General features: G+C 38.7%; 1 protein-coding gene across 7 annotated transcripts; it reads right to left on the bottom strand.

Moving 5' to 3' along the window:
- Positions 1-992: 992 nt before the first annotated feature.
- On the bottom strand, positions 993-19,933 carry EBAG9 (estrogen receptor binding site associated antigen 9). 7 transcript variants are annotated; one of them, XM_051610946.1, is made up of 9 exons: positions 19,779-19,933; positions 12,870-13,045; positions 12,623-12,759; positions 11,876-11,973; positions 9,289-9,367; positions 8,932-9,090; positions 6,771-6,878; positions 5,684-5,775; positions 993-1,515 (listed from the first exon to the last, which is right to left on the bottom strand). In XM_051610946.1, exons 4-9 carry the CDS (start codon positions 11,956-11,958, stop codon positions 1,395-1,397), a joined length of 642 nt encoding a protein of 213 aa, XP_051466906.1. In that variant the 5' UTR covers positions 11,959-11,973; positions 12,623-12,759; positions 12,870-13,045; positions 19,779-19,933; the 3' UTR covers positions 993-1,394. The 7 variants fall into 7 exon arrangements, with proteins under 7 accessions (XP_051466906.1, XP_051466907.1, XP_051466911.1 ...); XM_051610947.1 differs by lacking the exon at positions 19,779-19,933 and adding an exon at positions 19,447-19,766; XM_051610951.1 differs by lacking the exon at positions 12,623-12,759.
- Between the last annotated feature and the right edge of the window lie 5,716 nt (positions 19,934-25,649).

Below are 25,649 nucleotides of genomic sequence, written 5' to 3'. Positions count from 1 at the left end.
CCAGTTTTCACACTACTGAAGACCTTTAGTCTCTCTCTGTTCCTCATTGTGTGTAGATACACTACCTGGCTTCTAAAACTACATTCATTTTGAAAAGGGAAAAGGTTTTTTTTCGTTTTCTTCTTTCTGTTGCAGGAGGTTGCTGGGGCCAGCCCACTTGGTCTCCCATCCAGGGAGTGACCAGGGCTGGCGCTGCTTAGCTTCATGGCTGGAGCACCTGACAGGTACTACCACAGATCTGTTTCCTGTCTGTCACAAGATAAGAAATCCATACAGACCATGAATTCAGGGATCAAAGCATTTACACCACAGAAGATAAAGAATCACATGGACTCCTCCATCTCACCTGTCCTTTCAGCAGACATTAACTTTTCTTCTTCATTAAAGCACTGTTGTCTTCTGCATATTCATTTTACAGTGGAATTCCTCTGCAAAAAAGTGCTCACACATGCCGTATGTGTACAAAAATGGAATCTGAAAAGTGCTGTTAACTGAGAATTTCACGCTACCTTTAACAGGAGGATGCTTCTTTTTTTTTTTTTTCAGCTACACTGCCTCTGCAATAAGGTGTGAGAATTTTTTTTCCTAAGTATAGAAAGTAAAAGCATTTTTGCTAGAAATACAAATTTACCAATGCAAGTAATTGATTCAATTGCTCCTCTTCTTTCACAATGTCAATTTTCATAAGAAAGGGCCAGCATGCACCACTGTTGGCTACTGATGCCACTGCTAGTGGCCACTGCAGTGTTGCATGTCAACACAGGAAGCTGCAAGTGACAAAGTGACAATAAATCCACTCTAGTGTTCAGCTATAACCTGTGCTCTACCATAGCATACTCCACCAGGAGTGTCTTTAAAGTTGCAGATCATCCATAACAAGCCTTTTTCTTCTGCATGGGTCTGTAAGATCTCCCATGGCAAACGGAAGTATTAATAAATACTTTTATAAAAAGGCAAAAGCAGACATTCTTCATCAGGCAGGAAACCAAGGGTTCTTTAAAACTGTTTAATTACATGTTTCAGGTAAGCACAGACAATACAGTAGATTTCCCACCACTGAATATTTACATTCTTTTCTCTAGGCTTGAGCTGTTCATTAAGAGTGTCTTTCAATCAATATCCTTGCTCAGTCGCTTTTGCTGCAAAGAAGGGTGCTGGAATAGAACTATTGCAAGAAACACCATTCCATCAAGGCATGATTTTCTGTGGGGTTTTTCCTCCTTTAAGAACCACCTACTAGTAGTTCAAGATATTTTGGGAGAATCCTGAAGAAGACCTGAAGAATGCATTGAAACCAAGCAGTGTGTTGAAGTCCCAGAAATACTGAAACCAATACCAATATGAATGTTGCAGAGCTGAAATTCTTTTTCGCTGCCACTGATGCCTGGTTTCTGTTAGGACAATTTTACACCAATTTTATTTTGTTCCTTTTTCATTAGCCTTTGGGCCTCTTTCTCCATTTTCTTTCGTTGTTGTTCTGCTGCTCTTTTTTCCCTTTCTGCCATCTTCTGTTGTCTGTAAATAAAGAAAACATGAACGGCTAAATGACAGGAATCCAGTTTTCAGCATGGACATACCTTAAGTTCCTGCCAATAGTAAAAACAGAGCTTCAGTCTACTGTAGTTAGGCTCAGCAGGGTTATTCTTCTGTTGTGCTCAAGTCCATATTTCAGATTAATCTGGTTTTAGGCACTGATATTTGTTCAATTATTTTACAATCTAAAAGCCACTCAATTCTCAAAGATTCAGAGTAAGTGAATCAGTGACCGTCTATGACATCTATAAGGCCCAGAGCTATTTTGGAAAAAACAAATAAACAAAAAAAAAAAAAAAACAAACATACCCAGTACTCTGAGTAGCAAGATTACTCATCTTTTCAAATTCAGACCAGAACAATTTGACTGTCTGGAACACAGACTTGTGTTTTGTCCCCTCTTGCCCTCAGCAGAGATATGAGTACTTATCATCTTTGTAATCCAAGAGCTAAAAACATTTTCCTCAGATCAGATGAGCTGATAACTTCTAACATTCCTTTTCACATGTTCAGGATCTGTGCTGTTCTCTATTGCTCAGCGGAAATACAAACAATAGGCTTAAACAAAATAAAAAAATAATTCAAAACTCTTCAGTTGTGTATCCTTTTAGAATTATTATCACTGTTATAAAACCCCAGACATCACAATCTTCCTAGAGAACCTGTCCACAGAAATAGGTTTCCAATTTCAACAAATACATAACTGACCAGAGCAAAGGAAAAAAAAAAAAAAAAAATATATATATATATATATATCCACTGGTTTTATTCCCCCACTTTAGTTAGAACACATCACTGAGTGGCACAGGGGCAACCACCAGACCCGCACTCCAAGTGGCACATTGCAGCCCCTCTCCTGTTATCACTTAAGTAGTATTAGAGTGGTGTAAGGAGGTGACTCCTGTTTAGGATTCAGTTATTAGATAGGAAAAAATTGCTAAGTTGCTTGCAAGAGGACTTTAACAATAAAAATGAAGTTTAATTAACTTGATATGGTGAAATTTAACACAGATTCAGTAAGAGTACAGGAATGCTTATTGAAGAGAATTGTGAATTCTAATTGACAAGGCAGAAAGGAATTATCTTTCCATGTTTCTAATTATCTGTACACACCTGCTTAAGTGTGTAAAACATGCAGAATTAAAAGTTATCACCTGAAGCAATCTTTTCTGGTAGATTCCAACTACAGACAAACTGGGCACATAAAATGGAAACAGCTGAGGTACAAGGACTAAGCATTATCTTTGTATCAGACAGTAGAAGAACTGCACTTACTTAATACCTTCATGGTTTCCCTTGATTGATTATTAATGGCTAGCAGATTTTCCTACATTAGGATGCTTTGCTATCTGTTATGTAAGATCTATATTAGGCATTCACATTAGGATCTACCTTCCAAGTTAGCAGAAGCCCAAACCTTTTTTTAAGATCATGACCCACTATTCTACATTCCACCAGAAAGCCAGATGGTTGACAGTGCTGTGAGTCTAGCATATTAGCATATGCAAAGTAATATTTGTAACTATACAGTACCAGATTTTCTTACACTCCTTACACCTCTGAACTGATGCAGAAGAGAAGCAGCTACAGGTACTAGCTGGCATGTAGCCACAGGTGGTGTTTAGCAATGCTCCTCCTGGTTCACAATCCTGGAGTGAGTAGTCATACAAGATCGTGTTTCTTTTCCCCTTCGTAAGCTGCAGGACACAGAACTCCTCTGCACAGAAAAGTGGTTTCCATGCCCTCTACTGGCTGAGTAATTTTACTGAACTTCAGTTACGCCCAAATAAAAAGAGACCTCCACATCACTACAGACAGAAGAACTGAAATCACATGTATGTTTTCAACATAAAGTTACTACATTTCAGGCTCAGAAAGGTTTAACTTCTCAATAAAGGAAGAGCCTATGATGAACTGCAGCCATCTCAGTACTTTTCTCAGGGTTCCACAGCAAGGAGTACAGCATGGTTATAATGGAATAATGAAAGACGCTTAAGCCAGGAAAGCGTCATTCCTGATATCAGCCTTGCTTGGGACTCCTAACACAAGTTATGTCCAAAAATACCCTAAACCTCTCTCATTGGTTAGTAGAACATTCAATCAGAACACTGTTACCAGACATTCTTATTCCAGCATGTTTTCATTTACTGCATACATACTGAGTAACTGAAACAAGAATAACCTCCTACCATTTGATCTTTTACTCTGACACAATTAAAAATGCACCAGCATTTAGCTTAACTGTTCCCACTGGAAACAGAAAGCCTAAAGGTGCAGATCAGTATCTACAATTTGCAGAATTTTTTTTACTTGAAATATTTGGACACATACACATGTCCCCCTAAAATAAGTAATGTCTGATACTTCTTAGTGGGGCCAGGGTGGAATTCTGTAAAAGCTAACCACTTGAGCTGCAAGCTTTCAATAGTAAAGATTCCAGGCTGAAATATATAGAAAGCTCCAACCAAATAAGATGACATTTCAAAAAACAGAGTTTGGGGGAAAATCCCATTGCTATCCCCACACAGGAGTATGTCTTACTAAGTACTCTAGAGCATGAACATGACAACTGGCAGGCAAGATACTTCTGACCATCCTGGGAATACCCACTACACAAATTTTACACTCCAGGAATAAAATGGCATATGCACACACCAGATTATTTTTAGTAGCCAATTTGTGTAAGACAAGTCTGTGCTCTGGAAGTTTTCCTTACTTCTTTTCATAGTCCTAAAAACACCTTTAATAGAATGTGATAAAAGTTAAGTAAAGTACAATTCGGCTTCTGCAGTTAGCAAAGGTAGCAGCTTCATTTCTCAGTTCAAAAAAGTAGTATTTTTAATTGTCTTTCTTTTGTATGGTCTCAGTAGATTGCACCTTTGAGATTTTGCACTTTAGAGCCTATTGATATTCTTTATGGGAAAAGATACAATCCTTGGAACAAAAACAGCCTAAAGGCACACCATAAGTATCACAAGGCTTCCACTTCTGTGATGCACTAGTGCAAGACAAACACTCAGTTTCAGTACTGAATTAAAAAAACAAGCCAACATATCAATAAGAATGTACACATAGAGGTGTTTAAGTTTGCAAAAATATTTGCAGTACAACTCTATTCTCACATGTTCAGCTGCTGCAGAGCAACACTGACATTTATAATTGGTTGAATTTAATAAATATCATCAAAACCTTGCTGGCGACTTCCCTCTTGTCTTACTCGTTGAAAAAAGTAAATTTTTCCCAAATATTACAATAAACAGTTAAGCAGAATTCTTTTTTTTTTTTTTTTAGTACCTTTTTCCTTTAGAGATTCACAGTTCTAGAATGATTTTGTAATATATCATGTCCTTATTTCATAGTCACTGTTGTCTTACTGAAGCCACATATTTGTGATTTTATGAGTAGAATGAGAGCAGTTTAGGAAGCTGGAGCTGTGTGAGGCAGGTTGTCTGATGATGTAGCAAGCAATTAAAGTTTGATAAAAACCTTTAAATGAAACAGGTTGACATAAATCACTGCCAATTCAAATAATTATATATGATCAGCTTAAACTCAATCTGCATCTCTTTACCCTTCATATTCCCCCCCATGTGCTCTTAAGTGGGGGAAAAAAGAACACAAAAGAAACAGATAAAGTATTGACACTAACTTTGTGCAAGACACTGATTTTACATTCCACCCTTATCAGCTAGTTAAGTTAGCTAGAAAAAACAGCTTCCAAGGGGATTCCAAGAACTTCGTTATAACTTCACCTTCCATCCTGAACTATTTTTACTTTACAGCACACTATTATGATCCTTTTTATAAGGACATTCAGTGGTATTCTACTTAATCAAGTTGAAACATGTTATTTGTACATAATAAATTGCTGGGTTTGGGGAGGCGTTGTTGGTTTTTTGGAGGGGGGTTAACGTGTTGTTCCAATGTTTCAGTGATTCTCAGATTTCCCCCACTATCTTACTTACTAAACTGATTAGATCCAAAATGTAACCTGCCAAGTACCAGCTACACAGAGATTAGATGCATTAAAATAATTTGTCTTTAGAATTGTTTAACAATTCTTAGCATGAACCAGAGAGGTGTTACAACAAACCAACCCACATTTGATTCTTTTACATGTACAAGTTTACATGGTGTTATTTTCAGTTACCTAAGAACTTCTTCTGCCTGCCAGGCAGCATCTTCCTCTTCTTCCCAGGCATTAGTATTCTCTTGCCAAGTATCCAAGTCTCCCAGTTCAGGCTGAAACAAAAGAAGAGAAGCTCTAAGCACATGGAAAAAAATAGATTAAACATTTTTAACCTCGATGCTTTAGAATTCCAGAAATATTTGAGATATGCCAGTACTTCACAGCTTATTCTCTACACATTTTCCCCTGCTCTAATACTGACTTTTTCCAGTTAATTGTTCGAGGGGTTTTTTTATTCTACTCGTCAGTAACAAAAGAAGGAAGTACTGGAGTGCATTTTTAGAAAGAAGAGAAGTTGAGCAGATGAATTGAGTAGATAGTGTAACATTTCTCAAAGTTGCTTGGACAAACCAACATTTACATACACGTGTTTGTGTGCCCAGTATCATGAGAGCTGCTTTTACTCACTAGAAGTTCTTTCCTGAATTAATTTCATTACAGACAGTCTAAGTGGTACGACCATTCTGTACTGCTTTCTGCCTAGACTCTTTTGTGCATTGTTAATCAAAGCAGAAACACTGTTAAAGGAAACAAAGGGGAAGAGAAAGAAACCATCTCCCTCTCAATAGCCAGGCTATTTGGTATCTAGATTATGTTTTCAGACTTTAAAGAGTAAAAATTAGGAAGCATAGAATATAATACCTAGAGAAAGGAAGGCAGAAGGAGAAAGTTAAAAATGGGTCCCAGAGGATTTAAAGGTTAAAAAAAAAAAAAAGCCAGCTCTTTTGTTAAGAACTTACTGTATAGACTCAAAAAACCCTCAAAAAACAACAAACTGTATAGTCTGTTGTTTTAGAACATTTCCAAGTATACAAGCATTTGGAAGCTTCTTACCTTTTTACCACTGATCTATTGTTTCTTAGTAGAATAAATTAGTTAAAATCATATTAACTACTTCATTGCTTTAAAACAAATACTCAATTTAAAAACAATTTTCATCATTGCACTGCTATTCCTCTTGCTCCCCATAATGGAGACTGTAGACTATTCCTTCTACAGAATTGTCTGTGATGGTCAAATACAGTATCAATACTTAGAGCATACTTACAGACTGGTGAATGAAAGGAATATCTTGTGTAGCTGCTAATCTGCTAGAGAATCCTGTGTTTCCCTCTGGAACCCCAAAATTTAAAGGATCTCTTTTCTTAATAACTATCTGAAAATATTCAAAAAAAAAGAACAAAAAATGGTAAGTCAAAGCACTGCACGGATTCCTTGGTGATCATGTAACTCTGTGCCTGTGAAGGTACAGCTACACAACACTACACTGCATCTCAAACATGCTCAGGTTCTGGAAGCTGTACAGCCTATGAACCGGTAAGTGAGAGAAGCTAAATGCAAAAGACACAAGAACTCCCTCCTCCCCCCACTAGCTTATTCTTAAGTCAGATGGAAATCTATGCATGTATCAAGTCAGAAAAGGGGCACAAAGAATTACAGATCAAATAGCCATATTTCATATAAACCAATACTCATATAAGCTATCAATTACATTTCTTGGAGAAATCCTGCTTCCTTGATAGGTCACTGTAAGATACAACTCTTGAGGACACTGCTGTCTGCACAGCTTTTCTGCTTTAGAACATAAGCTTTCTCAGCTACTTCAATAGCATACACATGCAGACAAATTAAGTTTCCATAGTTTAAATGTAATGTATTACCACATCAACTGGTAAAGCTCTGTACCGATGTGGCTGAAAAACATGCACTAATGCTTCTCCTAAAAGCCTTATTAGCAAATTTAGCATGGTTGCTATGATCATATATCCCTTACTTGTCTTGACCTCAAGATACAAACTTATTAGTTTAGCCTACTTTCAGTCTCTGCTGCTTCCAAAGGATGTAGATTCACAGATCCACTGACTCTACAAATGCCAGTACCAATGCAAGTAAGGAAACAGAACTAGACCACCTTATTTAGCAATGACAGACTCTGTTGCCTGACTGAAGTTCCACTTCCAGACATCGTAGATACGAGCAGTAACACAAGTACATGCCAACTCAGATATCAGGGTTCATATTGAGTCCAAATTTGTTGGAAGTACAAATGCAAATTCACATTTAAGCATGGTAACAAGGCCAAGCTAGCAAGAATGATCCTTACAGTGCCTACAGTCATCCCTAGATACATTTAAATGAAACCCAGTATACAGTATTCAAACAACATGGACTCTTCTTGAATCCTACTGTGTACCTAAAGCTTGAAGTATTAGACAAAAAATGTCCTGAGGTAAAAGTGAGAAATCTACCTCTTCTCCAGTCCTCCTCTGCCTCCAGATACTGGGAAATCAAAATCCTTAGAAGAATGCAGTCCACAGAATACTGCAGATCCTGAATGTACATAAAAGTGACCCCAGTATCATCTCCAGTTCATAGAGCCCCAGGAAGACAGAGGTTGGATTGCGCCTCGGGGAGTCTGTAATCCAACCTCCCTAAAGCACTGTCAGATCTGAGGTTGACGAAAGTACTCTGGACTTCTCCACTTGGGTCTTCAAAAATTCCAGAGATTGCACCTGGTAACCTGTTCCAGTACTTCATTATGATAAAGGTTTTTCAATCCACTTAAAGCCCTGAAAGTATCCAGGTGGAGATTTTCACATAGAAACCAAACTTGTAATTACAAGAAGTTTAATCAGCACTTATTTACGGTGTTGATACTCTTGTAGATATGCCTTTCTGTCTTGTCTCCATAATAAAAACTGATACTTGAAAAACAAGCTATTTTGAAGTATCAGCTCCTAAATTCCAGCCTCCCCAATATGACTTGGTGAAACAATTAACAATTGTTTTCTGAAACAGCAGTGCTGCTATCTCAAACTTTCGTAGAGCATGACATGAAACGTCTATGTTAAAAAAATGGAAAGGTATAAGCACAAGTATCTTAGTGCAGTAGTTCCATTTGCAAAATTAAAGTGACTTGAGGGATCTCACATTATATTTCTCAGAGCCTTCAGACTATTAAATTCTTCATAAGTTTCCACTAACATTAACACTAAAGATGTAAACATGAACTAGCATCATATTTGGCAAGATCTCAGAGAGTCAGTATTTGTAATCGGACATGTTAGACTATGCATAAGCACCTATTCTCACTTCAATAGGACATCTTAATTTTACCAGAAGAACTGTCTGTAAGTTGCCAATTTACTTACAGCTTATTGTAACCAAGGAAAACCCTCCCTAAGTATAGTTGAAAGTGCAATACCTACTTTTTGAGTTTTTCTTATAGTTGGTGTCATATCTTTGAAATAATCAGGTTCCATTTGTTCCAAAGGATTTTGCTGAGCAGCCACATTACCATTGCCACCTTCAATCTTCACACTGGTAGGAGCATCTTCATCCCATGAAGACCAGTCTTCTACTTCTGGCTGAACACAAGTATAAAGTACAAGTTAATATTATCTGCAAGTAAAAACCTGTCTTCTTATATGTTGCTAGGATATATATACTTAATATTAATAGCATGTATAATAATACTGCATCTTTCTATATACTATTCCTGTTGTAGGACTGGTTTCATCGCTCTGTTAAGTGATTATTAAGTCACCTATCACTTAAGGATTTACCTGTTTAGGAACAGATGAATAATCCACTGTAGTTGGCAAAGTTATTTGGTCTCCACTTAACTTTCTCCCTCTTCCAGACCTGAAAGAAAAATGTAGGATTCCTCCAAGCTCTGAAAACATGATCACTATGTTTAAAAAAAACAAAAAGTAAGTCTGAGAACAGCACTACTGAAATAGTCATGGCTAAAACATTAAGTAGTTAAACTACCTTAGTGTTAACTACTGCCAGTAAAGGTCTGCTAAACAAAGGAGTATCATCATTAATTTAAAGCAGTGTTCACAAGAATTTCCAAGTGCCATTTACTTTTCAAACTGCGGTGGAAATAGAGGAAAAGTGACCCTTAAGAAATATGAAAATGGAAAAATTAACTGAATTATGTGCATACAGTCTGTTACAATGTTTGGATTGCCAGTGTTTGTGAAGCAAACACTATCTGTTCCAAGGTAACCACTTCTACTATAAACAACAAAAGCTTTCTACTTGTCATAGGTGTTGTGTCCGACACGTGGCTTTCTGAGCTGTGAAGGCACTTTTTCATTCCAAGTTTAAACAGAGGTAGTATAAGATTATGCAAGTCAACAGCTTCTGTTCAATACATGACTCTACTTTAAAAGTATTGTTTCAATTAAAGCATTTCAGCAACTATATAAGATAATGAGGCAAACACTAATGCACAGCAAATAAACCACCTAGATGTTTACTTAATGACAGCATTAAAAGATCACAATAATAATTAAAATATTCTTTGCTGACATTTGCTATGTTTTAAAACTTTACAGCACAATAGAATTCAGGCTCATAGTCATTTTTTCCCCAAGGTGTGTAAGCTCCTATAGCAAGACAGTCATGTAATTTACCTTAGTTTTACTATTACAGAACATTCTACCATCAACTCTGAATAGCCAAGCTGTTTGCAATACCACCTCTGCTGCATGCTGCTGATTGATTAGATATACTTTTCCTACTTCAAGCCAAATAGATTCTTCCTCAGGAAAGATGAGGTGCTACCATCCAATTTTCAAGCTTTATTTAATAACTCTAGCCCCATTAGTAACTAAGCTGAAAAGCAATGCAGTTTAGGGGTAAACAGAAGTAAAAACAGTGTTCTCTGAAACCCATTAGAAACTTCGGGTTCTCGCTGACTAGATTTAATGGATACATCTAAAGGAAACCCAAACTGACATTAAATAGGAGAAACGTCCATAGTTAACGGACTGAACTAATATGATCTCCACTGACTTGCTGATGTGAATAATTTTAAATTTTCATTCTTTCAACTAATAGTTATTCATAGAAATTCTGCTTTCTACTCTGAATCAGTTTCTCAGCTGTTCAAGTACTTAGTTTATCCAGGAGTTGAAAAACAGAGGTAAATACTGCCATTACGCCTACTAAACAATTATCTGCTTATAAAAGCTATCTTAATACCTAGAGAGATGAAGGATCCACATAATATACAAGTTATCATCAACACAGTGTTCTGACTTCTTTTTGAACTTGGAACAGCACATGTTCTTAATTTAATTTAGAATTCAAATCACAGAACTAAGGTTGACATCTATATGGTTGTATGCAGCATTAAAATGAATCTTTTTAAAGCTTCACTAGATCTGTCGTGAATTTAACAACCCCTTGGGAACTTCCTTTTATTCTTGGACTAAGTAAAGGTGAACAGAAAATAAAAGTTATTTTGTATCGTCCACATATTCTGCATATGATTTAACATCACTGTCATCATACACAAAATAATAAATTTATCTAGACTGCTTTATGTTTATGTAAAACAACCCTCTACAAGACTGGCAAGAAGCAAGAGTAGTTCAGATGACAGCACAGTGATGTGATGATCTACCTCAGGTACTCTGCTACTGTGCTGCTGAACTCTACAGTGACACAACCGTAACTCTTGAGGGGTTTTTTAATGCTTCTAGGTAACCCACAGTTGTGCTCATGGGTCTACAACTCAAAAGAACACTAAGTATGGTTTAAAAGAATAAGCAAAAACAAGTAATGTTCATTTAAAAAAAAAAAAACACAACAAAACCAAACAACAGACAACAGTTCCCTTGAATTTTAATCACTGTCCTCCAAATTTCTGAAAGAATCTTCAATAGGCAGAACAATCTGAAGTGCTTCTGGACAAAGCAGGGTAAGAAAGACATTTATAGGGAAAGCCTACTCACGGATGGCTAGGTGGATGCTGCCATTAACTGAACATCTTAAAAACCAAAATATCACTTGCAAATATTCCTAGAAAAAGTAGAGATCAATTTTTCTTGAAGTTTGACACAGCATAGTTTTAAAAGTTAATTTTAAAACACTGTCATAGCTGTTTAAAAAACACGCCTCATTAGAGCTATCCTACCACAAAATATATTCACAACTGCACTATATAGACTTTTGAACTCTTAAGGAAAATGCAGATTAAAGAATTAATTCGATTTAGCTTTTATCTATCTTGATTGTTTTGCAATTAGTAAAATCAGAGCTGGGAAAATTGCTGGGTAGGTGTTGGGAGAAGGAGAGAAGTGCAAGAATCTATCATTAAAAAAGAAAAGGTAAGCAAATTACAGAAGGCATGTTTACCTGCATATTAACTTTTTAATGAAAGAAAGCACTGCTGCCAGGCAAGTACAGATTTTAAAAAGTCGAAACTGTGTTATGGCCATGGTGAGAAACACTTCCTGCAAAAGAAAAATATTAGATGCAGAGGATTATACATCTTCACATAGTTCTTAAAGTCAGTTTCCTTATTTCCTGATAAGCAAGGAGCATTCTGTGAAACTATATTAATGCAAGAAAAAACAGGAGGTACCTGCAAAGATGCTATACCTGCTTACTTTCAGGACATTACACTGAGGTAAGTACAAGTAGCTAATGTATATGGCCTTGAAAGAAACAGCACATAATCGTAGGTTAAGTCACAGTTTAAGATACTTCTAAAGGACAAGTGTGGGTAAATGACTGCACAGCTGGTCTGTTTGACTGTAACAAGGGCACTGAACACCAGTAAAGGAAGAACAGGATAATCATCAATAAGAGGCTCACCACTTGCTTGAGCAAGTCTTGCATAGACAAATCATAAACGTAGTCATTAAGTCAAAATCCAAAAGTGGCTGTTTCCATTTAGTTTCCATTTTGATGGAAAAGTATTATAAGAACAAACGTTTATTTTAGAACTAGTGTCACTGAAAAATCATCAGACAAGACTATTCATCCTGTGTGCACTATAGCACAAGTTCACCTCTAGATCTATCAACATTCCTATGCCAAACTGGATCATGCTAGCAAACTAAGCCAAGAAAAAATTGATTTTTGGCTGAAGACACTTACGTTGGCAGCTATTTTTCAGTGTCAATTTTACAATCTGGAGATACTGAGTGTACCACATAATTCCAACAGGTCCCCTCAAATAGGCACAGACTGAGTCAGAATTATCTGCTGTAATTCAAGGATTCCTTTTCTCTATTCTACAGGTGAACATTTCAGAGTAAAGAAGAAAAGGTTAGGCTTCACAAAACGCTTGTCATTACATACATGTACACTGGTAACAACATTTGCTGTTGCAAGTTTAACATACCTCCTGGTGAGAAGAGATGGCAGCCCTGTGACATTTTCCTCAGGCCATGAGTATTCCATGGAAGGACAGCTCGATTTCAAACATGCTATGGCATTTAAATCACTTTTTATATTCCAGGCTTTAAGTTAGGAAGAGTCAGGAAGGTGGATCATTAGGTAGGCTGCTCCAATACTGCCCTAAGGATTTTATTAAAAAGTACATAATGGGATTTGTGAGCTTCATGGAGCTTAGATTTTTTTTTTTTTTTGGTGATCATTTGCTAGATAACGTAACTAGTATTAAACACTGTATTAACACAGTACTGGAAATATTGCTTCATTTTCAGTCCAGAAAAGAAATTTCTGCTACTGAAAAATCATATAGGATGGCTATTTAACAAACCAGTCCTTTTACTGTAAAATGGAAAGCTTAAGTCACTAAGTAACCACCAAATTACATACTGCAATAGGAAGGTGTAGGTCAGAAGAAAGGCCTCATAGGGCACGTTTCACCTCTACTTAACACTCGCAATCTCATTTTATGGGAGACTTAAAAACAGAGAACCTTATCAAAGAATGGTTATTATATGAGCTTCTCATCTAATAGGAACAGGGAACAGTCAAACTTCCCACAAATAAGCAAGAACAGCATACACTGTCCAACACATTTAGCTTTTAGTTTTGAAAACAGGACTTTAATTTTGTATTGTGCTCAAGCATTTCCTTACCTTCTGGAACAAGCAATTTTGACAATATTTTGGTGACAGGAGAATACATCAGTCAAGAACTTGAAAGTTCAGAAACTGTGGATGTTAGTGAAAAAACAGTGTGCAGCAACTACATAGTTTTCTATTCTAAAGGTAGAAATTACTGCAAACTAACCCTAAATTCATGAAAGATACTGTTACTTTTAAAAAGGCAGCTACAAGCAGCTACAAGCCATCCAGCTGGGATTTGATGTATAAAGAGCAGGTGAACTGCTGAAATGAGAATAAAGGTACATCTTTTCTGAAAGGAAGCTTGTTTAGAAGCTCACTCCACTATCAGAATTGACTCTTCTATCAGCTTGGGGGGCAGGAGGGAAGGAGTAGAAATATACTCAACGTTACATACAGTAATTTTCCCCACTGGCCTACCTAACTGCCACACTGGACAGCCAAGACAGATCCTAAATTAAAAATTAAACTATTGACTGAAAAGGCTGTTTTAGGAAGTAACCATTACTCAAAAACTCAATATTCTTTCTGCCTAAATTCAAAGGTCTGAGAAATGTATTATCTAAGTGCAAAACTAAAACAGCATTCAAATGTATGTGTATATGTATGTGTGTGTATATATATTTAAAATCTGTTTTTCAACTAATACCATTTTTTAAATATATGAAGTTGCATACTGTATTGACTTCCTGATATAAACAGCTAAAAAAATAAAATTTACAAGTGTGACCTGAAAGCTTGTGAGGTCCACTGCTGACAAGACTTAGCCACCAGAAATTAATCCGTTTTTCCCAGGTCATTCCTATACATGCGTGACTCCCAGAATCACCAGTATGCCTGCTTGGCAGGGTTCAACAGCTATCAGCATTCTCTGTAACAATCAGGTAACTTCTCCCTCTCCACTTTCTATGTGTCATTCAACAATTTCAGAGCTACGGTAAAACTCACACATGCGACCCCATTTGTTAGCGCTGCATTTTGGTTCAACTGTGGCAGCTCTAGGTCCTTCGAGACAGCAAGAACTGTTTTGCCTGCCTCTCCTCCGAACTTTGATTGTAGTCTTCCCAATTAAGTTAAGGTCTGTACACTACAAATTGTCAGACACACAATCAGAGTTTTGGCAACATGCTATCAGCTAGCCATAGATTACTATCCTTCACCTTTAGTTAGTGTATCTACTTTTTATACTGATAATTGGGATACCAAGCAGTACATCAAGTTTAGCAATATGCTAAAAGCTGTTTAAAACAGAATCTTGAACCAACTACTGTCTCAAAATTAGGACAAGTCAGGCCTTCTCCCGAGTGTCTGAAGCAGCACTTGAAACAGTTGTATTGCTGCTCTAAGGACAGCACTACACAAAAAGAAAAGCTAAAGGTAAGCTAAAGGTTTTGTGTTTTGTTTGGTGCCCTCCGGGTTTTTCCTTTGCGTTTAGGTTGTTTGTTGGGTTTTTTTGGTTTTTTTTGGGGGGGGTTGTCATTTTTTATGGGATTTTTTAAGTCAATTTTCTCAAGTGGAAATAATTCTGAAGCTGTTGTACTGATACAAATGTACATGGAATCTTAATATTTCCTGAGTTCACTGCAAACTTAATTCATCTGATACCACTACACTAAACTTGTTAACTGAAACAAAGTTTTCAGTCATTAGTCATTGTTTTTCAGTTTCCCATCTTATATTTCACACTTGACCTTCCTGGTTCCCTTTAGCTTTGGATTGTTAGGTTTGCATTTGATGGTTCCTCCACAGCAAGTGCATCAACTATTTCTGTATAAGCAGAACCTGATACAGGTCTCACTAATGCAAGCTTCTCAATATACCTCCAGTTAGTGATATTTTTTATATACACACTTACACATACCTCATTATAAAGCACTTAGATGATGTCTAAAGAGATTATACCCCTCTCTGGAAGTGTTTGAGGCCAGCTTGAATGAGGCCCTGAGCAAGTGGGAGGTGTCCCTGCCCATGCAGGGGGGGCGGAACTAGATGATCTTTAAGGTCCCTTTCAACTCAAACCATTCTATGATTCTTCTTGTCCATCTTTTATCTTTCTTATCACATGAATGGGAACTAATACCAAATGGTGTAATGCTAAATGGAAGGACCACAACCTTCTTTATTCCTTTTGTTCTCTTAAGCCTTTCCCTGATAATCTCTCCCAAAAGGAACTACAATTATACAAGTAGCTGACTATGATACAGGACAGCACAGAGACATAATACAAACTGGTAGTGATGCAGCAAGAATCTCAGAACATCTCTGAACATATGAAACACTGGACTAGAATTCAGAAAATCTGGTAAGAGTTGCCTGTCAGCCTGATACACCCCTGTGCATATCACACCTCACGCCTCAGCTTCCCATTTGTAAAATGGGATAGAGCTTTCCTTCTCTCATTATAGAGATTGTTTCTAATGCATTGCATTTCTCAGACTTACTCTCAACTTAAAATTCCATTACAAGAGATATAAATAAGTAAATAAACCAGGACATTAATCCCAATTAATTTAATTCTAGCAGTCAATGCAACAATTTTGTAACAGACACCAAATTTAGCTAGAGTTTAACTTGCATGGCTCATGCTGCCTTCTATTGTTAAAAAGTTATAGCAGCTGCTTACATGGAAGATGAGCACAGAAAGGATTAAAGCAAGGCAGCAGCAAGATGTTAAACACATTAGAGCCAAGTCAGAAGACTGAGGCAACTTATCCCCAAAAACATTTTATGGATCCATAAAGGAAATACAGTGAAGGGAGGGAAAGTTCCTAAGTTTATTGAACTGAAATATTTTTACATTGCTTTCACATTTCAGCAGTGGCCTTCTTAGACTCCTGGCACCTCTGATTTCACTGACACTAGCCAGCAAATCATCTGCAGCACTTACAGTTAACTATGATGCCATAAGCAAGACTCTCACTGGCCATCCCTGTACAATGAGCACATTGTCATGCGGAGAAGCTTTTCCTCTTTCATACTTAATTGCACACACAAACACCATTTAACACTTGAAGAGACAAGAGACGATTCTAAAATAGTCACTCTGTGGCACTAAAATAACTTGTTTTGTACTAGTGAACTCATCTGCTGCTGACATTGAAAAAGATGCCAAAACGCTCATATTAAAGAGCACCTATCCTGCTCTCCTTTGTTCCTCTACAATGCTGACCAATTTGTCGTGTGTAGGTTTTTTTTAGGTATCATCACCTTTGAAATGCAATTTCTGCCTTGAATTACCAGTGCTTTGTGAATTGTTCATTTTCTTTCATATCAGCTCATCTGTGACTCTGGAATGAATACATGAAGCCATCTCGAAACACTGACTTTAACTTACACTAAACACAGCTAGCTAAATAGCCAAATGATGGCTTCTAAATCAAGACTACAAGTAACATGTCTGAAACTGAAGGGTTCCCTGCCAACCACATATTTACACAAGTAGCCACAAAAAAGCCCCAGCTTCCTAAAGCAAAATGGTAAATCCATTTCCTAGTACAAAAGACTAACATGGCCTTGAGTGCTTTACATGTGTCAACACCAAAACTATGCAAAAGCACCACTGAACCAGTATGATTTCAGCAGAATAGCTGATAAAAACATAACAAGTAACATATGGTTACTCCAAAGTTTCAGAGGCAAGGACAGGATTTCCTACAAGTTCATTTTGTATGAAATTTTACAGAAGAACAGTGACTACATCAATCTGAAGACCCTCAAGTAGTTTTATAGGCAGACAGAATTTATGAAGATTAGTAGACAGTTGAAATACATGTTTATTTTCAAGCACACCAACTCTCCTCCAAATCACGTACATTACAAGATACATAGACATGCTGTATTTTAAGAAAGGAAAAATAATGAAACTGCATTCAGTCTAGTACTGAAGGACATAACCAGTATCTCCTGCATTTTAAAGACAGAAGTTTTTCTAAGCAGTTTCTATTGTCTGTTTTCCTCTCCTCTCAACCTGCTGAGCCACAAGTGTGCAACCAGGTCGCAGTTAATGAGAACTGAAAACACTGTCCAGAAGGAAATACTTTATTTTCCTTACTACAAACAGTTTTATAGCTATCAATTCACGGTGCTTAGTTTAATGATAAAAAATGATGCAATGCATAATCTGTGGAAACGTCTGCATAGTGCATTACCCAAGAGACACACAGAAGGTATGCCCACACTCTGCCCCAACCAGAAGCCTTCTAAACCTGCTTATCACAGCATTGGGCCCTACTTAATGCACTCCACCTTTCAGGAGAACAAGTTAGCTGAGGTTCAGCACTGAGATAATTTTGTGTCCAAGCTTCTGGTTGCCTATGATTATGTAGCCTAACAAGGAGGTTCTGCTCCACTCTTAACAGTTGATTTCTCTGTTTGTTTTTGTTTGTTTCTTTGGTCTTTTTTAACTGCTTTATATAGTCACATAATATTGAGAACACTGGAAGAGGAGCAGAAAAACATACCAGGTCCATGTCTTCACCACCAAGTTTGATAAATAGATAGATTAAATGGCAGAATGACTGAACCTTCAAGCCCTGCTGCTAACAGCAGTAGGGAAAGGAGCAGAATCCTTAGGAAAGATTCAGAGATATCTCCTCTATCTAACTATAGGGCTATGGGGATGCCCTTTATAGGCACTAACGTTCTACCTTTCAGTGCAAGCACACTAACTAGACAGTTGTGAGAGAACAGTGCCTGTGATTTACAGGAGTGAGTTAAGCTGTCCAAGGTGCTCACATCCAGGAAGAAATTTCACAAGTACCAGGAACTGCAGAAGATACCAAAATTCAAGTATGCTTGTGTCTCTAACTAAAGACAGTAGAAGTCAGTGCACGCTGGTGATTCTGAAGGTATTCCTAGATACCCAATGCTCCATTACGTAACATATGGAGTTCAGCTTCTTTTAAAATGTGCTACTCCTAGAGCCATGAAACTTCTATAGTAATACTATCTCATCTCACTCCTTCCCCTCTAAGAAACTGAATGTAGTGAAGTTCTATTTTTAAAGGCAATGTTAGTTAAAATAGAAAGTTTACATCCACTGACCAATCACAGTAATTCTTTGATAATTCCTTATCTATATATGCTACAAAGGTTGAAGTCATGCAGTCCCACGATGCTACACTACAGCTTTGTTCACATTTGCAAGAAGTCTTTGACATAATGCACTAATTCACGTAACTGAGTTTGCAACACTGGAGAAGTTCTCAGGCACAGAACCAGAGTTTAAGAGACAGGAGTTCTGTTCAGTCCTTATTAGTCATCCTGGACTTAATTTACCTATATCTCCATGGAAATCCAGAGACAACAAATTAACATGCTCTCAACCAGAAAATCATCTCAGTACACTTGCTGTCTCAGTAAGCACCAGCTGCTTACAGTCAAGGTACACTACAAGACAATCTGTGCAAGGTGGCTTAAAGAAATCTCTGCTGGGCACATATTTTTTCTAGAGTACTCAGAAGGTCTATAAAGCAGCAAGCTACACAATTTTTCATTATATGTGCAACTCAGGCCCTTACATTGTGAATTCATGACCACAAAATAGCCCACTACCATTCCAGAGAACAGCCCAGGCTCGAGTGTTTTTAGAGTCAGCACCAAAGCCGGATGGTAGCACTTAACTTGGCTGCGACCTGTTAGAGGTTCTTAAGTCTTTAAGGGTGAACTAAATAACTTTAATGTTATTTTTTTATGCAATCTGTCAGCCAGCACGAACAAAGAAAATTTCAGACTAGGTAACCCCACGCAGTGCAGTCCCACAGAATCCTTAGAAAACACCAAAAAAAGCTTAAAGCCCCCATTTCTGCCAGGACGTGCTCCCCGCCCTCCATCCCCTCATTTTCCACAGGGTGCCAGATCTCCCGGTCCCCAAACGCTGCCTACCTACACGTCAGATACTTGTTGTTCTTCCCAGACCGTGAGATTCCTTCCCCCTCTCCGCCCCAGAAGGGGCCCGGGCCGGCCGGGACAGACGCGTCCACAGGGCCGGCCGGGCAGGCCCGCCACCGAGCGAGGGCCAGCGGGGCCGGGGCGGCAGCGGCCACGCGGCCCCGGGGCGTCCCGAGCACGGAGGGGGCCGGGGCGGGGGCGTTACCGAGGGGGAACGGCGAGAGCCGGCCCCGCGGCGGGAAGGCGCCGAGGCCGGCCCCCCTGCCCAGCTGCTCCGAGGCGGAAGCGGGCGGCCGGCGGCGAAGGAAGCTTCCCCCACCGCTCACCTGCCCCGGGGGAGAAGGGCTGCCGGGGGGCGCGGGGCGCCAGGGGCCGAGGCGGCCGCTCCCGCAGCCTCCGCTCCCGCAGCCTCCGCTCTCGCCGGCCGCCCCTCATTCAAAGCCGCTCCCGCGCCGCCATCTCAGCCTCCGGTCACCCGGGAGACGGGCCCGCCCCTTCCGGCCGCGCCTCTTCCCCCGGCGCTGCCACCCGCGGCTCCCGCCCCGGGCCCTGGGGCTGCGGCTGCCGAGGCCCCGGCCCGGCCCCGCCGACGTGGCCTCCGTGCGGGAGCAGCGCTCGGCACCCGGCACAGGCCCGCCCGGCCGCCCCGCCCGCCGCCGTCGGTCGCGCCCGTCCCCGGTCGTTCCCGGGGCCCCCACAGCGGCCGACTGTCCCCAGGGTGGGGTTTGAGCGAGGTCTTTGTCTCTTGGGAGGACTTGGTTAGAAAGCGTTAGTCTGTAGTGCTGCCAGGGTGCTGCGTATGTGGTTGTAAAGGCGTTCCCGTCTGGCCGGCTGGATGCTGAGCTGTAAGCTTTCCCTCTGAAAGCTACTCAAGTGCTGCGGTGGCTCGTGACGGGGTGTGGGAGCAGCTGGTGACGGATCTTGCCGGCATCTCGGTTTGTTCACCGAGACTGTGAACAAACATCAGGCTTCTGGATGTAAGCTGGCTGGCCCTCTGGTAGTGTATTCGTTCCCTGCTGATATGCAGAAAAGGGAAGGAGGAAATGTTAAGTAATCCAGTGTAAGATTTTTCCATCGCTCTGTACACACCTCGAGTTGTGTTCAATAGGCTCAGTTACAGGGAGGCTTTGTCACCTTCACGTTGGGAGGTCTAGACCACTTCTAAGAGAGCACTGATCGAAACTGCAACTCCAAACCATACCATGCAGTTCTTTCTGCTCTTTTTAAATATCTTCCCCTAAAGACTTCTCGTTCTGCCAGTAGAGCTAACCTGCATTTTTACATTTCCTGACAACTAACAGAAAATGTTTCCATAATCCTTACTTCTGCATCTCTTTAGGTTATGTGTCTGCTGCATAATACAGCTGACCCTGCTAGACTTCAGGAATTCATTTGTCTGAACCACCACAATACAGCAGTAGTCACAGAAGTAGATAAATAAGCCAAACCACAGAAGTGCCCAGCTCACCATGTAACAGTGGCTTTCAGGTTTTGGTAGAGAGATTAGGCAGTCAAATACTCATTTTCCAGTCATATGGGACTGACATTTAATTGTTTAATGTTGGTCTTAATTTACATTACTCATCTTTCTAAGCATTTTTACCAAAATGCACTGTCCTTATTTGTTTACTTGTGGACACCAAGTTACATTTAGTTTTGAAATTCTGTAGTCTAGGAAAATGTATTAAAATTGTTCCCTCTCCATTCTTGCAAATATATTTTTTTAATTCCATAACTGAAAGCATTCTTTTGAATGAGAAAGATTAGTTTTAAAGTCAAGAATTTTCTTCATTATTCACTGAAGCTGAATTTGCGTGAGATTGCAGAAACTCTGCAATGAGGTTTTGTTCCATCTCTCTGTGTGAGATTGTATTCTGTGGAAGAAGTTAGATGCTACAGTGTTGAATGCAATAACATTTAGTTGCCATATAATCAAAACACAACTTTACAGCTCTTGTGAAGATACAGGCACCACAAAATGGGATTTGTAAAAGCCAGCTGAATGCGGAATAGATCAGGAAACACTCGAGCAGAGCCAACTTCCTAGCAGAAGCATTCCACCTCTTCACATTCCTTCATGATTTGGATGATCTTGCCCTTGAAGATTAATGGGTTCAATTCCTTGTTCTGTCTTCTGTATTTTCCAATTGCTGCTTAGTAGCTGCAGAGCTTCCAAGCATCTTTTCCTTTACAGAGTAGTAGATCAAGACTCATTAGACCAAAGAGAAAGAAAGACATGGGATCTTGGTGTATCACCAGGGGCTGGGGAGATCTGGGATTCAATTCCTGCTGTGACCGATTTTTAAACCACTCTCTAGAACTGTAAAGTTATTTTCACTGACATCCTTCACCAGTAAATGATAAACTTACACGTTCATAGAGGAACAGCTTCAATAGAAGAACTTGACAAGTGGTTAGTGGTAGGAATGGCTTCTGACAGAAAACACTCTGTCTTGTCAATAATACTGTTATCTCAGGGGACAGAAGATTTAAGGTGAGGAATTACTCAAATTTTGGAAGGTCGGGAAGGGACTGACCAACCCATCTCTTTTCCAAATAAAGACAATACTAGCTATTTAGATCTTGTCTGTGTTATTTAACTGTTAGGCCCTACATACAAGTTATCCCAATTATTTCCTCTTCATTCAGCCACATCCTGCAGAAAGCAGTGCCTGCTGCTGCACTTCAGCAGAAAATGTGCTTGGGGTTTGGATCTCAGGGAGACTGAATAATTTTGTTCTAGCTCCTAGATCCCAGTTTCCTTTAGTTGCCAGCTGGATGCCTCTGCATACATTTAGCTATAGGCAACAGAGCAACTCCAGCATGTAGAGAGACAGGCCTGTGAATGGACTTAACTTCCTGTCAAGAAACATATCTACAGTTACAATACTTAAGAACTTCTGTAACTGCCATTTAGTTGCAGTTGAGCAGCTTTTACATTGCAAATATGAATATTGGTGCTTTAAACTCCACATAAAATATAACATAGATGAAAATGAGCCATATCGGCTCTGGTCTTTACTGCTGATTTTACTAGATAAAATAAGTGCATAAAATAAACTAGAAAGTAGTATGAGAATTGTCAAAAAAAAAAAAAAAAGTCCTAACTTTTTAATGAGAGGAAACCTTATGCTTTGTATTCCTTATAATCCTCATATTCCTCACATGCAAATTAGGGAGAGGATAATGGAACCTATTCTTTATACAACCAATTTATCATTTCATTACTAAAAAGAAAATCTTTCTTCCCATCCTGCAGTGCTTAGCCTTGTACATGCACAGCTTTTCTTCTCTTTCTTATTAAGGAAAAAAGATTTCTATGCACTAAGTTCCAAGTTATTAGAAGATGGATCCTAGGCATAGCATTAGCATTTTAATTCAAATCCTCAAAATACTTGAGTATCTAGTATGTTGCTTTATAAAAATAGTTACATACATGGATATGCTTGTGTGTGCATGTCTGCATGTGTATTATTTGCATTTTGGAAAATAGGAGAAAGAGTGCATAGCATGGCATGGAAAGATAAGGTCTTGAAGTTTTGTTGGGGAAACCATTTAGGAAATCAAAGGATTTTATTCCTAGGGTGTTGTTTTTTTCTTTTTTTGGGGGGAAGTATCATGAAGCTGTTCTTCGTTCCTTCATACTTCAGCCTTTGCTACAAAAATTTCTTCTGTTAGTAAAATGTGAGTCCCTTCCCTTTCTTTCATGCCCTTTGCCAGATCTAATAATCTCATTCTGAAGTTGGGAAAAGAACTGAGCAGAAAAAAAACACCTTACATGAATCATTAATCTTCTGTTTTCCCATTTTAAAACAAATCAATTCAGCAAAAGACATGTTCATACCTCAGAAACTCCAGTACTTGAGTTCTTATCTAAGCACCAATGTGCTGAGCCTAAGTGCCTGTGAGAAGTGTTGAGCTCTCAAAATCTGACTGAAATCAGTGTCAGCTTCAGACAAACTTCACTGTCTCAGTAGAATTTGGATTGGGACATCTAGATCCCAGTTCTGATGGCAGGAAAAATCAACAACTGGTTTTGAATATAACTGTGTAACCTCATATATATAGCGTAGAGGAGACAGCAATCGCAGAAGGGAAATGACAAAGTGAAATAAATATATTTTTTCATTCTTCATCAAGCTTTTTTGTTTGCCTCATGATAGTGAGGAAGAATTTTAAGTCATCTTTATCATTGCAGCAATCGGTAGGCAAAAACCAGGCATAGATAATATTCTTCCTGATCTTTATTCAAGAGAGGAAGAACAGTCCTCTTCCATCTGTTGACTATTTTATGAAACACCACCTTGCAAAAATTATGTAAACAGGCATTTTGAAATCAAATACGAACAACTGAAATATTAGCAGACTGATCCAGAATTTGGACAGAAGCTCGTATCAGAATGAAATACACTTGAAAAAGTTAACAAACAGATTAGCCAGATAGGACAATGTTTCAATCTAAGTTACATAAAAATATTTTGTTATGCTTAACTGCTACTGCCACTTATAGTGTAGGCTTCAAGGGAATTACATGACACCCAGTTCCTCCTGTACTGGGGCTAATAACTTCTACTTGTGTTCAACTAAAGCAGGATTTCTCTTTATGGAAACTGCAGTCCATAGAATTAATTAAAAGGAAAGTATTATAAAATAGTGTTTAATATGCTGCTCAGCTTTTTCAGAAGAGAGGATTTGAAAAGCAGAGGACATTTATACAAATCAGTGAACCTCCTCTGGACCTTAGGTTTTTGAAGATGCCTTTGTTCCTTCTGAAAGGAGCAGAAGTATAAACACAAAATATTTATTCTGGTTTTACTTTCTCAGCTGCTGCTGCTTCCAACTCTGGGGAACACTCATAGGTGGGTACTGTGTTTCTGGATAGTACGAATTAAGCCTTAGCAGAAAGCAGCTCTTCCCGAAAGGCATCTTGCACTCAGGAATGCATTGGAAAATGAAGGATCCACTATATTTCTTCATAGTTTGTTCCAGTGATTAAGCAGCTATACTTTTACAAACACTGTCTTGTTTTAAATTTGAATTTGTCTGACTTTATTTCCAAACACTGCTTTATGCCTTTCTCTGTTAAATTAAGGTTCTGTTTGTTTCCTGTTTTCTCCCTGAGGAGGTTCTGATACACGACAACCATATTTTCTATCAATCAGCTTTCCTTTCAGTAGACTAACACTAGGAGATTTAAAAAGCTTAACCAGCAGTGCTAGCCCTCAATGATTCCCTTTATTCTTTTCAGTACTATATTTTTTCCTTTTTATTTTCAAAATTGCAAGTCATACCTCATGTTGGTCTTAACCAACACAGTATACACAGCTAAGGTTAGTGCCACCCTCATCTCTGTTGTAATATATTCAAAGATCCCATGGAAGCAGATGGTCAGTTTTTCACCATGATTTCCAGTGTCATTGATTCCCAGTGAATTAGGTATTGCTTTTGCTCTCTGCACTAGATTTAAAAACTCAACTCTGTGCTGAGTTTGTAAACAGGCAGTTGTGCAGAGCCAGCCAACAGAATAGGCCAGGTTGCTTTGCCCTTGTCAATATTCACCCACAGGCTGCCAACTGCAGATTTTATCAGCAACAGCTCAATAAATGTTTGAAATAATGGATAATCTCTTTCCTGGTAACTCCAACAAATAGAAACCAACAGGGATTTCTTAGGGGGATATTCTTTATGACCTATGAGTAAATAATTCACTAGTTACAAGGTGTAGGCATAAAGAACATTTTTAAGAATGATACTGTTCAGATGGAAAGCACCATTATAAATGTGAAATACACTAAAGCAAAATTAGGCCTTTTTTCATTCCATGCAGAATTCTGATTAACCTATTCATTTAACTAAAATGGTGAGGTATAAAGTATTTATGAGGAAAGGAATTTATTTTTCCTCATTTTGGGCTCCAGTCATTATAAATTTGGCTCTGTAGCCTCAGCTGTTTCATTTAGAAACTGAATAGAAGAAGAGACAAAAACAGGCCAAGCAGATTACAATTCTGATTTCAATTGCAAATATTTAGAAATTTAAAGCAAGCCAGCAAGTAAAAGCATTGGATATTTTTCATTGTTCCAGTAAGAACTCAATCACTAAGGAAGTTAAAGCCAAACTACCAAGGGGCTACAGTCACTACAATTAAACATATTCCATTATGGGAAAGATGAGGAAATGGGCTAGGTAGTGCAGAG

The sequence above is a fragment of the Apus apus genome, chromosome 2 (assembly GCF_020740795.1).
Source record: "Apus apus isolate bApuApu2 chromosome 2, bApuApu2.pri.cur, whole genome shotgun sequence".
In the NCBI taxonomy this organism is placed as follows: domain Eukaryota; kingdom Metazoa; phylum Chordata; class Aves; order Apodiformes; family Apodidae; genus Apus; species Apus apus.
The sequence above is the reverse complement of the archived record's forward strand: the minus strand, read 5'-3'. Positions and strand labels throughout refer to the sequence as shown.